Genomic DNA, 15,180 nt, shown 5'->3' on the forward strand with positions numbered 1-15,180 from the left:
TCCAGGTTTAGGCTAGGACAAGACGTGGCTACAGGACAGGATGTGAGACTCCTGGACAGGACAAGGGAACTCCAGCACCGGACGAGGGAACTCCAGCACAGGGCTGGGCAAGGTACTCCTGCTGGGTGAGGCACCTGGACAGGACAAGAACATGAAGCCTTGACTTGGTCTTGGGAGACAGGAACCTCAGAGCCTTGGACTTGGAACTCAGGAACCTCAGACTTGAGCACAGGAAACACAGAACACAGAGCCAGGACCCCTCCTTGGGAACAGGACCAAGGGCAGGGGTTCTTTCTATACACAGTACACTGAACATGAAGAGACAGTTCTCCACTCAGGGTAGCAGCAAACAGCCAGACCTACCCAGCAGAGGCAAGGACACAAAGAGACAGTTCCCAACACGAGGTAGCAGCAAACAGCCAGACCTACCTAGCAAAGGCAAGGAGACAAAGAGACAATTCCAAATAGCGACAAACTGTTCCTTATCTTGACACAGCAAGGCCCCAGTCTTGCTCCAGCAGTTGAACTTGACAGCATTCAAGGCAAGGTTGCAGCCAAGGTTTCAGAAGGAAGGGAAGGGTAAGGGAACAGTCCAGCAAATGAAGCTGAATCCAGGAGCTATTTATGTAGCCAGCCCAGAATGAGAATCGGGTGCCTCAGTTGAGGCACCCAACAGAATAAGGGAAAACCGGAAAACCCGGAGTAAGGATCGATGGACCAGACCATGAACAGGAATGCGGATTTCATCGACTGGACCATGACATTACTTCGAGAGGCTGGTTATGGCTGGAGTTAATTTCTGCCTGAGCATTTGCCTGGACCTACTACAATTCACCTACTGCCACAACAAGTAACTGGACATAATGTCATTGCTCTCTTCGCTGCCTCAGAGCACCTACCGCGAAACTTACCGCAGGCTTCCATTTATCGATTACATCTTGGCTTTCAACACAATCAATTCCCTCAGTAATATTAACCGAGTTTTAAAACATGGAGTTCCATACTTCTCTCTGCAACTGGATCCTCAACTTCCCCTTCTGGAGACCACAGTCTGGATAGGTAATAACATCTCCTTCTAGCTGCCTATCACACACGCATCTCTCAAGGATGCATCATGCTTAGCCTACTCTCGAGTAAATATGCACCGGCCCCCATTCACAGGTCAGTTTTGGAAATGGAGGGCTGATTCCACAACCTATGGATTCACTTTCAGGGACTCTACAACTCAGTATCATTTATTTATTTATTATTTGTATTTACAATTTATCTCCTTTTGCACATTGCTGTCTTTGAGTGCATCTTTCATCGATTTTTGTATTTCCTTGATTTACTTTGAATGCCTGCAAGAAAATGAACCCCCTCCAATGCATTGGACCACAAAAAAAAAGCTAGGGGGTTGTGATTTATAAATTTCAATGCCTTTGTACTGCAACAAATCATGTCATATGCCAATCATAATAAATCCGGCTCTGAGTGGGCGGCTTGTTAATATAAACTGTAAGGAGAGCCCCTTAATATTTTATAACAATGATTTGTACTTTGCGACAGCAGAAAATAATATATTGTTTTCTTTTCAAAGTATGCGTGTCTATTACTATTGTACACTTACTGGTTGGTAGTATCATCTGAATTGGGTAACTAATTTCGGAGCCTACTGCAATGATTTCCCAAGACTCAATTCTGCCCAAAGCCTTTCTAGCGTCGAGAACTCGTTTGTCAATGACTCAATGACGCCGTTCTGTGTGACGTGATCGCACAGCATGCTTAGTCTTCGCAACAATCTTCCAGCTAGTTGCGTGTTGCTCAGATTCCGGTATCTGCAGTCCCTGTGTCTGCGCCCTCTCTGGATTCACGACCATGATATTCCAGTCCAGACAATATTCTAAAATCGTATTCTAATGCAGACCTCATGTTAATCCTGATTAACAGTTCAGACAGAAAGGATAGCATCTTTCGAACAAGATTTAAAACCGACTAGGAGGGGAAAATACACTTGAAGTCAAAACTGCAATCAACGCTCAGCCGCTCATCAATTTGGCGCTTCTAGTGTGTCGTTCCCTTTGAGCCGCCGTCGCTGAAAAGTTCAATTGTAATTGGCTCGCCTTCCAGCTGAGCTGTGATAGGCGATTGCTGTCCATTCCTGAAGTCGCAAGTGCGATGCCCGAATTTGATTGGTTTTCTTTCCGTGTAGCGAATACAGATTGGTGGAGATTTTCGTGAGGCGGATGGCATCGTGGAGAAGGGTAAGTGAGGTGGTGGAGGAGAGGGGGGTTGAGGGGCTGCCTTTTGTGGAGTGAAGTGGTGCTGGAGCTGCTCATCGTGGAGTCTGTTATAAGATCATCAACTCGGCGAACGATGGTCCTTGGTCTGTTGGAAATGTTTTGCTCTTCCAGCACGGTGAGATAGGGGCCCCCCAGGGGAATGTTGCTGCCTCAGTGACCCTGCCGAGGGTCGCATTGAAGCTTGGCACAGCCAATGCAGAGGCACTTGAGGAAGATCCACAGTCTAGACTCCCTCTGCACGCTTGGGGGAGGGAAGAAGTTACCGTTGAAACATTGAAATGGCGTATAACCCCGAGGTGGGGGAACACATGAAATAAAATTTGAGATAGTGTGGAAACTGCTCGGTTTAGAATGAATATCTGTGGGATATGGTCTCAATTATGAATAGTTGGTGGAGTGGTCCCCAAAAAGCTTGTAGCTCACCCTGTGAATGACACTCTGTGACGTCTTGCAGGCTCAGATGGCGGAGCTTGGGGTTGGGTAGTTGTTGGTTATCTTGGCGCAGCAATTCTAAGATTGTATAGAAAATGCTGGATTAGATAATGGTGTGTTTGGTGAAGAGGCAGAATCAGTTTACATTTCAGGTCAGAGACCAACCCTTGAGGTGCTGACAAGCTCTGACAAAAGACCATAGACACGAAGTGAAGACTCAAGAGCCTTCACATGCTAGGATCCGGAACAGACAATCTGCTGGAGGAACTCGGTGGGTTGAGCTACCTCTATGGGGGGTGGGGGTGTTGATTTCCCCTACCTCACCCCACACACATCCCCCATGAGTGCTCGACTGGTGGAGCTTCTCCAGCAAATTATTGCATTGATATGAAGTGTTAGCCGTACTCCTTGACAGTTGTTGTCAGACCTACTGAGTGCTTCTAACTTCTACATTTTAATTTCTATTAATGATGTTGTGGCACACATCTCATATACGTTTGGACTATATGCCACGGTGCCTTAACAACTGGGTATGAATTTGGCTTCAGTTTTTAAGGGGCAGTCTGTGATGAATAAAAATGAAATTTTATTAATGATGACCCACCTTTTAGTTTATGGCTCCATTTATATACCTGCCATGGTGCTTGCAGAGTAATTTGGTTAAGCAATCAGTCTGGGAAAATTAAATCTGTTCTTTAGTGTTTTGGAGAATATTGATTAGATTAGATTCAACTTTATTGTCATTGTGCCGAGTACAGATACAAAGCTAGTGAAATGCATTTAGCATCTGACCAGAAATGCAAAGAATAGTGTTATTTACAAGATAACTGCGAATAAAAAAAGTGCTACAGTACACAAATATAGGAGTACTGAGACGGTACAGTACGGATGCAATACTGCTTAGCGCTGTGATGAGAGGTTCAGCAGTGTCACAGCCTCAGGGAAGAAGCTCTTCCTGTGCCTGCTGGTGTGGGAGCGGAGGCTCCTGTAGCGCCTACCAGATGGGAGGAGAGTAAAAATTCCATGGTTAGGGTTGAGATGTATCCCTGGTAATGCTTTAATATAGGGTGGGGTTTCGACTAGTGGGCTATAGATACATGTTTTGAAAAGTAATTAGAAGCGAAAACTTTGAATACTGTTGTCATATTTTTGTGTTTCTAGTTGGATCAACATGACGACAACATTCAGTGATGATGGTTCGAAGGCGATTGAGCGGATCACAGATGTTCTCGAAACAGGCAGCAGAACGGACGCCAGTAAGATCGATCACGTGTATGAGATTGAGAGAACCTGTGACTTCATCACAAATCATGCCTTTAAAAGGGTTTGTAGCTCACGAATAATTTATTAGATTCTCCAAAAATTGTTGAAATAATCTTTAACTCTGTCACATTTGTTGTGGCAGAAAATTTAATTAGGCCTCTTGTCCAGTGTAAAGGAAGGAAGAATAATTGAAATGTAGCCAGCCCACTTCAGAGGCCTTATAGCCACATTATATTTGTTATAAGTATGCATTTGTTATGTCTGGGAGTATCATCTGAAATATTTAATCATTCACACTAGGTGGCTCTTCAATTTCCCGATGAACTTCTCATTGATGCTTCTGCGGTTGTATCAAAATTGGAGAAAAAGACCAGTGCCAAGATCTTCATATTGGGCGACACATCATATGGCAGGTTTGAATTAATTTGATATTTGATACAACTTTCATCAATTCTTTGAATGAGGGGAATGCTGATAAGGGCAGTATTTATTGTCTTTTCCTCATTATTCCAATTGTTCAGCAAGTATAGTTTTCTTTGTATTGACAGAATTATTTGAAATTTGCATATTTATGTAGCTGCTGTGTGGATGAAGTTGCCGCTGAGCACGTTCAGGCTGACAGTATAATACATTATGGAAGAGCATGCCTCAGCCCGACTAGAAGGCTCCCAGTAATGTACGTGTTTGGACAAAAATCTATCGATTTATATCAATGTGCTGCTGCTTTTCGTGCACTCTACCCAGACAAGTTTACATATGTTATAATTCTGTGTGATGTCATCTACTCATATGTACTTGGTAAGAGTTTGTTTATATTTACCCTTCTCCTCTTGAATTCTTTCTCCTAAACTAGATACTATAAGTAGATACTTTCTTTTGTCAAGGAGTTTACTGACTCTTCAAAGATTTTAAAAAAAGATCCAAAGCTTCATTTTATTATGAAAGAATGTATGCAGAATACATCTCTGAGATTCGTCTTATCCAAATAGCCGTGAAATACAGAAAAACCATGGAAGCCTTTGGAATTTGGTTAATTCCTCTTAAGTTTTTCTTACTATTCTAAATGAATATACTCCCTTATCCTAAGCTGACTTGAAGGGAATTAGTAAATGAGAATACACCTGTGTGATTTTTAAACACATTTTTTTTACAAATAAACGATGTAGAAACTGAAGTTAAGTTAGCCATTGTTTTAAAAGAATGATTTTTTCATTCTTTTACCCTTATTTCTCAGATATTATGAGATCTAAAGTATTTGACACTCAATTTCAACCAACTCATAATCAACACAGTGAATTCTGGATAATTTAATTATGACAGCCACTTATTTGGAACAACTCTTTTTATAAAAAACAAAAACTAATCATGAAAATTGCCAATACTCCATTGGTTTATTTGGGACACTATGCTACTTGATTGGGATAGAAAATTGTTGCCAAACAGATTCTAACTAGTGTCAGAAGTGTGCACTTGTGTGATTGTTAGATGCTACACTGTGCATAGAGTGAATAGTTTTTAAACAGTGATTTTTGTCACTGTTGGTGAGAAATAAACAGTAAGACAATACTGAACTGTTTTGCTGTCTGCAGTTTCAAGGATTCAGGCTTGGAGAAGCCAGAATTGGCTGAGACTGAAAATTAAATGATTTCACTACAGCAACAAGTTAGGAGCTATGAAGAATTTGAAGGTATCGACAATCATCTTGAGTGTTTCAATGAAAACAAAGATTTGGAGGATGCATTCATCAGTAGCACTGTATGAAGGCAGTCCAACATCTGCACCTAGGTGTCTGCACTGACTTTGTTCATTGTGTATACTGAATGAAATCCTCAGTTGACAACTATTAGGAACTAACGCACCGTTTTATAGTACTGTAGTAGTAGTGGTAGTGTTCTAATTTGTTCTGTATTTCACTTTAATATATGGTTTTTACTTAGTTTGTCTCTTTTTTAATACTTTTTTAACCACTTTCATGAAACTTCTGCTAATTGGTACCAATTCTGCTTAATTGGGTTTAAATGTACTGATCCCGATGTATCCCAATAATTGGAATCCACTATATATCTTTCATTTTTTTTATATACTGTTCACTTCAAAGATTGTTTGGTACAGTCTGGTAGGGTAATTTTTACCTAAATATAAATGCAATAAAAACTGGGTGTGGTGTAGTTGAATGAGGGTGTGATTCAAAGCAACATTCTCTTCAGGTCACACATTCAATAACTGTCGATGTATAACAACTTCTGCTTTTTCTGTAACTATTCATTATGCAGTCTTGACTAAGGCATTTGTTTGATCTTTTATTAGAAGAACTACAACAGCTGCTCCAACCAGAATATGAAAACCTTGTTGTTTCAGCAGTTTGTGCTTACAGAAATGGAACAACCGATCCCTGTAAGACCGATGGCCTTCACAATGAAAGTGTTGTTGACGTTCAGGGATCTAGCAGCCAGTCACGCCTTCAAGTTATTAATAAGTTTGGCCGCCAGTTCACTATTCACAATGGCGGGAGTGTGAATGACTACAATATGTTCTACGTTGGACAGGAGAACCCAACATTGACAAATTTTATGATGACGTGGAATCAGTGTTCGTTTTGCTCGTTTGATCCTGTGAAAGGAGTTGGGAGACAGGAAAGTGTGAATATTAACAAGGCTTTAATGAAGCGATACTACATGATCGAAAGAGCCAAGGATGCTCAAGTTGTGGGAATTTTAGTTGGGACTCTTGGTGTTGCTGACTATCTTTCCACTATTGATCATCTTAAAAGGATTGTCAAACAATCGGGCAAAAAAAGTTACACCTTTGTAATGGGTAAATTGAATGTTGCAAAGTTGGCTAATTTCTTGGAGGTGGACGTATATGTGTTGGTGGCTTGTCCAGAAAACTCTCTGTTGGATTCCAGTGAGTTTTATAGACCAGTCATAACCCCATATGAGATGGAGGTTGCTTGCAATCAAGCAAGACAATGGACTGGAGAATACATTACTGACTTCAGGGACCTGCTTCCAGGTTTGTCTACTGTCACATTCTCATGCTTGTACCTGTGATTGTAGAAAAGTGTGTGTATTTTCTCATAACGTTATAAAATTGGGATGTTGGTATCACTGGTTAGCCAATATTTATGGCTCAAGACTTAATCCCCTTTTGGAAGATGATGGTATACGCCACGTTCATGAACCATTGCAGTTCTGCTGGTGAAGGTACTCCATTGTGGGGTTGAGTAGGGAGTTCCAGGAGACAGAACTAGTGACAGTGGAGAAATAGATTTCCAAGTCAGACTAGTGTGCTTCTAAACAGGGGACCTGACAACTGTGTCCTTATGTGTCTGCTGCCCCTGCCAGTTTTGTAGCAGGTGTTGCGGGTTTGAGAGGTGCACGTGAGTGAATGGATTCACAACATTCAGCCATTTATGTTAAAATAAAAGTGTACCTTTTCCACAGTAGCACCCTTGCATGGCCCTGCAGTAAGTTTAGATTATTGGTTTTGGTTTTCACTTTTCATATGGTATAGGTGAGAAAATTACTGATGTGTGCATTTCTGATGACCTGAAAACTAGTCAGTTAACAGGGCGGCACAGTGCCAGCGAAGCGCATACCGTAACTTACAGTGCCAGCGATAGCCGATTGGTTTCAATTTCCACCACTGCCAGTAAGGGGTTTGTATGTTCTCCCCATGACCCTGTGGGTTTCCTCCAGGTGCTCTGATTCCCTCCCACATTCCAAAGATGTACGGTTAGGGTTCGTGAATTGTGGACATGTTATGGTGACGCCTGCGGGCTCCCCAGCACAATCCTTGATTTGATGCAAATGACACACGTCATTCTATGTTTTGATGTTTCCATATACAAGTGACAAATAAGCTAATCAATGATACAGTAGTAGACTCGTGAAATTTGTCAGATTTCCGTCAAATAGATTTCTGTAGACTAAGGAGGGAGTAGACACTATTTTACATTCTGACTGGAAATATATTGCACATTCCTTCACTATCACTAGGTCTGAATCCTAGAACTCCCCACCCAGTACCACAGCGAAGTTCTTCACCAGAAGATCTGCAATGGTTCAAGAAGGTCTCACGTCACCAACCACCAGGGTATTTAGCCTTTGGCAATAAATATTGGTCTCACCAGTGATAAATATTCTAGTTGCTTATAATTTGAGTCATTTGCAGAATAAACTATAGTCTATTTTGTAACATATCTTAAGCATGTAACATTATCAGTGAATTGTGTACAATAAGTTATCCCTCATGATTTGCCTAATTGTAAATAACTACAAAATGGAACCAGGACTTTTGGCTCACTGGTTCCATACCCATCAATACCCATTTTACACAGATCCCAGTTCATTCCCTCTAAATTTCAAAACAATTCTTCCACTCGCCTATGCAGCGGGGGCAACGTAGAGTAGTTAATTAACCTACCAACTTGTATGCCTCTGAGATGTGGGTGGAAACCAGAGTATCTGGGGGATGCAGTCTCAGAGAACATACAAATCCTGTACAGACAGCAACACAAAATAAACCACTGGAAGACCTCAGCGAGCGTCACATTTGAATGTGGGTTGCTGCAGCTGAGAGGCAGCCGCTCTGCCAGCTGCACGACTGGGTGTCTGTTTTTGATTATCAAGTTCATGATCACAGCTAGTCACAGTTAAATTGAGTTGTCTCAAACTATTAGACACTGGGGATGTAAAAACAGTTTCCTGCACCGCTCAGCTCCTTGGCTATGTTACTAACTCTCCTTGCTTTTTCTTTATTTCTCCTCAATATTCCAAACTGAAGCAACATTAAAAACAATACTTTATGTATTTGCTGGGTTTTTAATGGACTGACGACTGTTTTCATTAAGTGTCACTGACTTCCTGCTTCACAGGTGGCTGCCGTCATGTTCAATTTCCAGACGAGAACTTCAAAGGTCAGGAGACCAATGTCTCACTAATAACTGGAAACCTTCAAGCAATCCATCTGCTAAGGTCAGAGGGGCAAATCAACACATCCAGCACATCTCTGATCCCTAGGAATGAGGCTCTTGCAGTTACTCAGTCACACTCAGCAGGTAATAAAATTTAATACCAATCAGGAAGGGTGATGCTTTTGTTATTTTTCTCATTTCTTCCCGCAAGGATTTATCCATATTTTACATGGTAAAGACGCAGGCAAGCCACTTGTTCTCAGTGCTCTAAGGGAAGATTGGGTGTGATGGGGCTTGTGGATTTTCTTTTAATTGAAGTATTTAACATATATGCAACACATGAAAATGAGTATGAATTATTTATGAAGAATTCGTGAAGACAGGCCATTTGGGTGAATTAGAGGAAACTACTACTTTTTTTAAGGTCACATACAGCACTTGGTGAGGGAATGGGAGGATAGGTTAGAATAGTTAGGCAGACAACCAAAATGCAGTTATAATAAATGACTTTTAGTGATGCCACAAATGAGAAAGAAAAGATAAAGATTGTATTTAATTTCATTTTGTGCAATCTTGTAAAGATCTTCTCGCTTGTTAAATTTAACAGAGAAATTTGCATAACCAGAATTTCAGAGAGTGGTATTTGCCAGGAATGGTTAAGTCTAGGGGTAATAAGCATAGAGGATAGTTTCAACAACACATGAATGGGTATGTCAGTGATACTGACATGACAGGAGTCAGTATTACTGAGGGCATGTTAAGGTGGTATCAATGTGGTGAAAATTGAATTAAGTTCAATATTTGTTAGGAAGAGAAAAGGATTTGGTAGCTAGGGATCAAAGTTTGCGATGAGCACTGAACACCATAATTTCTAAAGTTTAATTGGAAGAAATTTCTGCTCATCCAGTCCAGGATATGGACAAGTCCTGTGACTTGGAGAGAGTGAAGAGATTGAGAGAAGTGTTGAAGAGGTGGAAAATGTTTTTTCATTACCAATGGACTCTCTGAAGAAACAATTTGAGTTCTTTCATTAGCCTACTACTTAAGACTAGATTTGTTTTTCTTTCCTTTTCCTGTATTCCTGCTTTTTGCGAGACTAATATAAAAATTATTTTACAGCCTCATTCTTAGCAACTCGGAGTTGGAAGGGATTGGAGCAAAACCTTGGAGAGACACCTGTGTCCAAAGCAGTAGAAGGACGGAAGGGGATTGCGATCGCCTATGAGGAAGAGGGCACTAGATGAAGTAACTGCAGCCCTGGATGTTGACACGTATGAAAATGACCTGAAATCTAATTCAAGGAATAGAGAGACTAACAAGGATGGCCCCATTTGAAAGCAAATTGGTCTGTACAACATCTCTTTGAAAGTCTTTAACTTTCGAGATAATGGTGTCTCCCCATACAAAATGATGGGTGATAATTCTTGAACGTTGGTGAGCAATAACATTTTGAGCCAAATTGTGAGCTCGAGAAGTTATTTTATGAGTTGTATAGTTATCTTGTCGGATATATTATGAGTCACCTAATCCAAAGATTCAGTGATGATGAAGCCAAATTGAGAATTCACTTAATGTGGTGAATTGGTTGGGCTTGACTAGATTGTTTTATTTTATATATTATAGATAACATGGAAAAATATTTGCTATTCAATGATTCAAGATTATGATGAAGGATCTTGGCCTGAAACGTTGACTCTGTTCCTCTCCATAAATACTGCCTGACTTGCTGAGTTCCTCCAGCATTACTCCGGATTTCCAGTATCTGCAAAATCTCTTGTGCTTGTAATATGATATGTTTATCAAATAACAACAAAGAAAAATTAAATGGGTGGAAGCAAAGGTACTACTGTGGAGGCTGACGATGTTAGGTCTCATGATTTGATATCGATTAGGTACTTTCCCATCAATGTCTAGAATTTAGCAATAATGACAGCTTGGACTTGTTTGGTGCACTCACTACATAAGTTTTAAATTGAGTGCCGAAATTGAACTCTTTGCAAGGATTCAAAGTTTGAAAACTAAGGATGGAGAGGGAATTGGAAGCTGTTCTGTTGGCCTGGAGAAACTAAAAATCTATGTAACAGCTAGATGGAACAAGTCAAGGGCAGTGGATTTGTGTGGTCACTCACTTCACCTAAGTTTGCTGACCAAGATTAAAGTTAACACTTTAAAGGGAGTGCAACAATATGGGGAGGGAGTTGTGACCTGGTGGTCTAAGATCATGTGACATCACCTGTTGAAGGGAAAATGGATAAGGTGGAAATCTTGAAGAGAAATGTAAGGCAATGGGGTGATGTAGAGATGTGAAGTTAATTATGAGGAATTTTAAAATCAATCAGTTAAAACGAATAAAGACAGTGAAGGGAAAGAAGGAATGATAGGCGGTAGTCTCTTGGCATGAGATTGAAACTTCCGCATTCTATATTCTAAGTTTACAGCAAGAATACTGGAGAGAGTCAAGAACCAATGGTCCCTTATTTCAATGACAGAGATGAAAGTAAATTGTCACCACTTAACGGCCAGTGGATTTTAAACTGCAGTCAGTGCTCAATCTGACCATTTTGTATGATTCCTGAGCATATGAGAAGTAACCTATGAGCTAATTTGATTGAAAAGGTGTGTACTTCTGGGAGGAGGTAAGGAGCATTTTGTCTTACCATAGCAGGATGATAGTTGTGTGATGGAGGAGGGTAGTGGAGAAGTAAATCCCATCTAGACTTTTCCCATTAATGTCAGCACTGATTTCAATGTCAATACATTATACAGATGTTCAAAAGGAAATACGGTTTTGAACTGCTGTCTTATGTTTAACTGTAATGACAAATGGTTATTTGTTTGACCAGAGACATGATATAGATGTAATTAAATGGTGATAATATTTCAATTTGAAGCACATGTAATGAAGACTGAATACCTCAGATGCCTTTCACTTTATTTTAATACAGTCTGAAATGATCAATAAAAATAATTTGATTATTTCTAGGGTTTTGGTTAGTTATGCTGCAATGTACATTTACTCCCAGCATCTGATTTCTGTCACTTTTTAAGTAGGAGGTAGCAGGAAAGTTCATCTCCCTTTATTCTACTTGTGAGTCTATCCTGTACCAATGTTAATTCTCAAGAAAATTAATTTTCAAATGTAGGGGGAGGCAAATCATAACTTGGAGCTTTTTTAAGATGTGATTCTAATTGAAACTCCAATATACTTTTATTTTTTAATGTGGAAGAACAAATTTTCCAGTGAACCCAGTGACTTTAAAGGGAGCATAAAGAAAATACAGATGAGTTTCAGCAGAACACAGGGTTGGAAGCTCTGGTGAGGTCCATATGAACACAGGAACTAGGACCACGGTGAGTGCAGGATCCAGGCTCCCGGTTGATGGAAATGGTTTCGTAGAACACCTGTGAAACTCAATAATTTGTTCAAACATGATTTTCCTGTCACAATACCATTATCTTGAAATGCTCTGCTATACTGTTTTTTTTAAAAAATAGTTTCTAACAATTTCTCTACAATATTTGCTAATCTAACTACCAATGTTACTTCTTTGCAACTATGTTCAACATTGTTAGAATGACAGTGAATTGCATTAGACCCAGCGGCACAACTGAAAAGACCCGAAGTTAGATCTCGGGTATACAGCTGGCTTACTTTTCCCTGTCACTCCAACTGAGAGTTGTCTGCTCCACAGTCATTGTCCCTCCAGGTTATCATCCATCCAGAAGGCTGTGGGGGTGTGGGGAGTGATGAATAAAACAACAGCAATTTGGAGCCAAGAGGCGCTTGTAGGTGTCATGGGAAAACTGTGTAACTAGGAGAGGCACATCAGCACCTGTTGTCATGGGGACTGCACTTGTACAATTCATCAGAAGAGGCACAGCTTACACCCCTCAGCTCGAGTTATAAAATAACTAAACACACACAAGCAGCAAAACAGGCCCAAGACTTTTCTACACTTGACACAGCACAATTTGGACTGAAGTTCCATGTTTCAGAGCCAAGTGCTTGTTTTAGGCAGCTGAAATACAGCAGAAAATCTGGGAAATACTCAGCAGTTCAGGCAGCATCTTTAGGGGGAAGAAACAGCCAATGTTTTAGGTTAATAACCTTTCACTTGAAATAAAATGTGAATTCTGATTTGCTGTTTGCAGACCCTGGCTAGCCTGCTGCATGTACTGTACCTAGCATTTTCTGTTTTATTTTAGCTTAGCTGTGCCTGAACTTGTGTTCCTGACTGTAATAGTGATACCAGTTATTTATTTATTATTATTATTTCATTGTTTTCTTCTTTTTTTGTATTTGAACAGTTTGTTGCCTTTTGCACACATTTTGTTCAACCTGCTTGTGTGGTCTTTCTTTGATTCCATTATGGTTATTGGATTTATTGAGTGTCCACAAGAAAATGAATTCCAGGGTTGTATATGGTGACATATATGTATATATATGTTTGATAATAAATATACCTTGAACTTTGTATCTGCCTCCACCACCACCCTAGGCAGTGCATGCCAGCCACTCACCACTTTCATTAAACGTATGCCTTAAATATATGTCCTGTGGTATTAGCCATTTCAACCCTGATTGTCTATTCTGTTAGTATTTTTCATATCTCATAAACTTCTGTCAGATTTCCCCACAGCCCTCACTGCCCCAGAGTAACCAACCCAAGGCTGTTCAACCCCTCCTTATAGTACGTGACCTCTAATCTAGATAGCACCATGGTGAACCTCTTCTCACCCTCTCCAAAGCCTCAACATCCTTACTATAATGCGGAAGACTTTTTTACCACGCTATCAACCTACGTGGCCACTTTCAGGGAACTATGGACTTAAGCTCCAAGATCTTTCCGCAAATCAACACTGTTAAGGGTCTTGCCATTAACTGTGTACTTTGTCTTTATGTTTGATTTCTCAAACTGCAAAACCTTGCAGTTTATTTTATTCAGATAGAGTATGGAGTAGGCCCTTCCAGATCTTTGAGCCATGCCGCCCAGCAATCTCTGATTTAACCCTCACCTAATCATGGGACAATTTACAATGATCAATTAACTGGGAGGAGACCAGAACATCCGGAAGAGACCTGCGCAGTCACGGGGAGAACATACAAACTTGCAGGCAGCAGCGGTTTACTCCATCTGCCATTTCTCTGTCCATATCTGCAATTGATCTACATCATACATCATGCTTTGCCAGTTTTCTGCACTATAATACCACCAATCTTTGTATTGTCTGCAACCATGCTAACCCATCCATCTGCATCATGGTCACACATGTATATCTGGCAATCAGCAGAGGTCCTAATACAAATCCCTGTGGAACATAACTGGTCACAGACCTCCAGCAAGAATTGTCCCATTGGCAACTATCTCCTGTCTTCTATGGGCAAGCCAATTCTCTATCCAAACTGCCAATTCATTATGGATCCCATTCATTTTAATCTTCTGAATGAGTCTGTCATGAGGGACCTTATCAAACATCTGACTAAAATCCATGTAAGCAAAATCCACAGTCCTATTTTCATCAATCATAAGTTGCCTTGTGCAAATCCATACTGACTGTTCCTATGGTTTTCCAAATGTTTAAGTCCAATCCTTATGAATCTGCTCCAGTAGCTTCATTACCACTGGTATGAGCCTCAGCGGTCTATAGTTTACAGGAATATCCCATTTCTCTTCTGGAATAATGGAACAATATTAGCTATTTGTTCATCTTACAGGACCTCACCCGTGGTTAGAGAGGGTGAGAGGATATTGGTCAACAATCATGTGTCTTGCCTCACTCAATAACTTGGGAATATCATCATGCCCTGGGGACTTAAGTTCCTTAAGAGACCCACCACTACCTTCTTTATCACGAAACACCCGGGCATATTAGCACTTCCACATATAATTACCTATTATCCATGTCATTTTCCTTGGTAAATCCAGATGCAAAGTATTCATTTAGGATCACCCTCGCATCCTTTGCCTCGAAGCACATGTTCCCTCCTATACCTCGAGTAGTTCTGCCATTCACCAATTATCCCCTTGCTCTGGATGTATGTTAAGAATGTCTTGAGATTCTCTTTAATCCTACTTGCCAAGGATTTTTCATGGCCCTTCCTGGCTTTCCTAATTCCCTTCTTGAATTATTTTCTGGCATTGTTATAATCTTAATGGGTTCTGCTTAATAAAAGTTTCCTAAACCTTACATAGGTTTAGATTTTCTTCTTGACTAAATTTACTACTTCTTTAGCCAAGGTTCCCTTACCTTACCCTCCCGTCCTTACTGAAACATTCTTGTCTCTCT

General features: G+C 40.4%; 1 protein-coding gene across 3 annotated transcripts; it reads left to right on the forward strand.

Annotated features, from left to right (window-relative positions):
- Positions 1-1,831: 1,831 nt before the first annotated feature.
- dph2 (diphthamide biosynthesis 2) lies at positions 1,832-13,390 on the forward strand. 3 transcript variants are annotated; one of them, XM_072273618.1, is made up of 7 exons: positions 1,832-2,243; positions 3,876-4,038; positions 4,278-4,390; positions 4,555-4,775; positions 6,285-6,989; positions 8,854-9,036; positions 10,012-13,390. In XM_072273618.1, exons 2-7 carry the CDS (start codon positions 3,886-3,888, stop codon positions 10,134-10,136), a joined length of 1,500 nt encoding a protein of 499 aa, XP_072129719.1. In that variant the 5' UTR covers positions 1,832-2,243; positions 3,876-3,885; the 3' UTR covers positions 10,137-13,390. The 3 variants fall into 3 exon arrangements, with proteins under 3 accessions (XP_072129719.1, XP_072129721.1, XP_072129720.1); XM_072273620.1 differs by lacking the exon at positions 1,832-2,243 and adding an exon at positions 2,288-2,365; XM_072273619.1 differs by lacking the exon at positions 1,832-2,243 and adding an exon at positions 2,360-2,397.
- Positions 13,391-15,180: the final 1,790 nt, after the last annotated feature.

This window comes from Mobula birostris, chromosome 12, assembly GCF_030028105.1.
Source record: "Mobula birostris isolate sMobBir1 chromosome 12, sMobBir1.hap1, whole genome shotgun sequence".
Taxonomy (NCBI): Eukaryota; Metazoa; Chordata; class Chondrichthyes; order Myliobatiformes; family Myliobatidae; genus Mobula; species Mobula birostris.

Bases quoted from the DNA above. Each gene is read 5' to 3' on its own strand.
- dph2 (XM_072273618.1), top strand. From the start codon at position 3,886: ATGACGACAACATTCAGTGATGATGGTTCGAAGGCGATTGAGCGGATC. The intron at 4,391-4,554 runs GTTTGAATTAAT...ATATTTATGTAG, and splicing joins GGCGACACATCATATGGCAG to CTGCTGTGTGGATGAAGTTG. The intron at 6,990-8,853 runs GTTTGTCTACTG...CCTGCTTCACAG, and splicing joins CTTCAGGGACCTGCTTCCAG to GTGGCTGCCGTCATGTTCAA.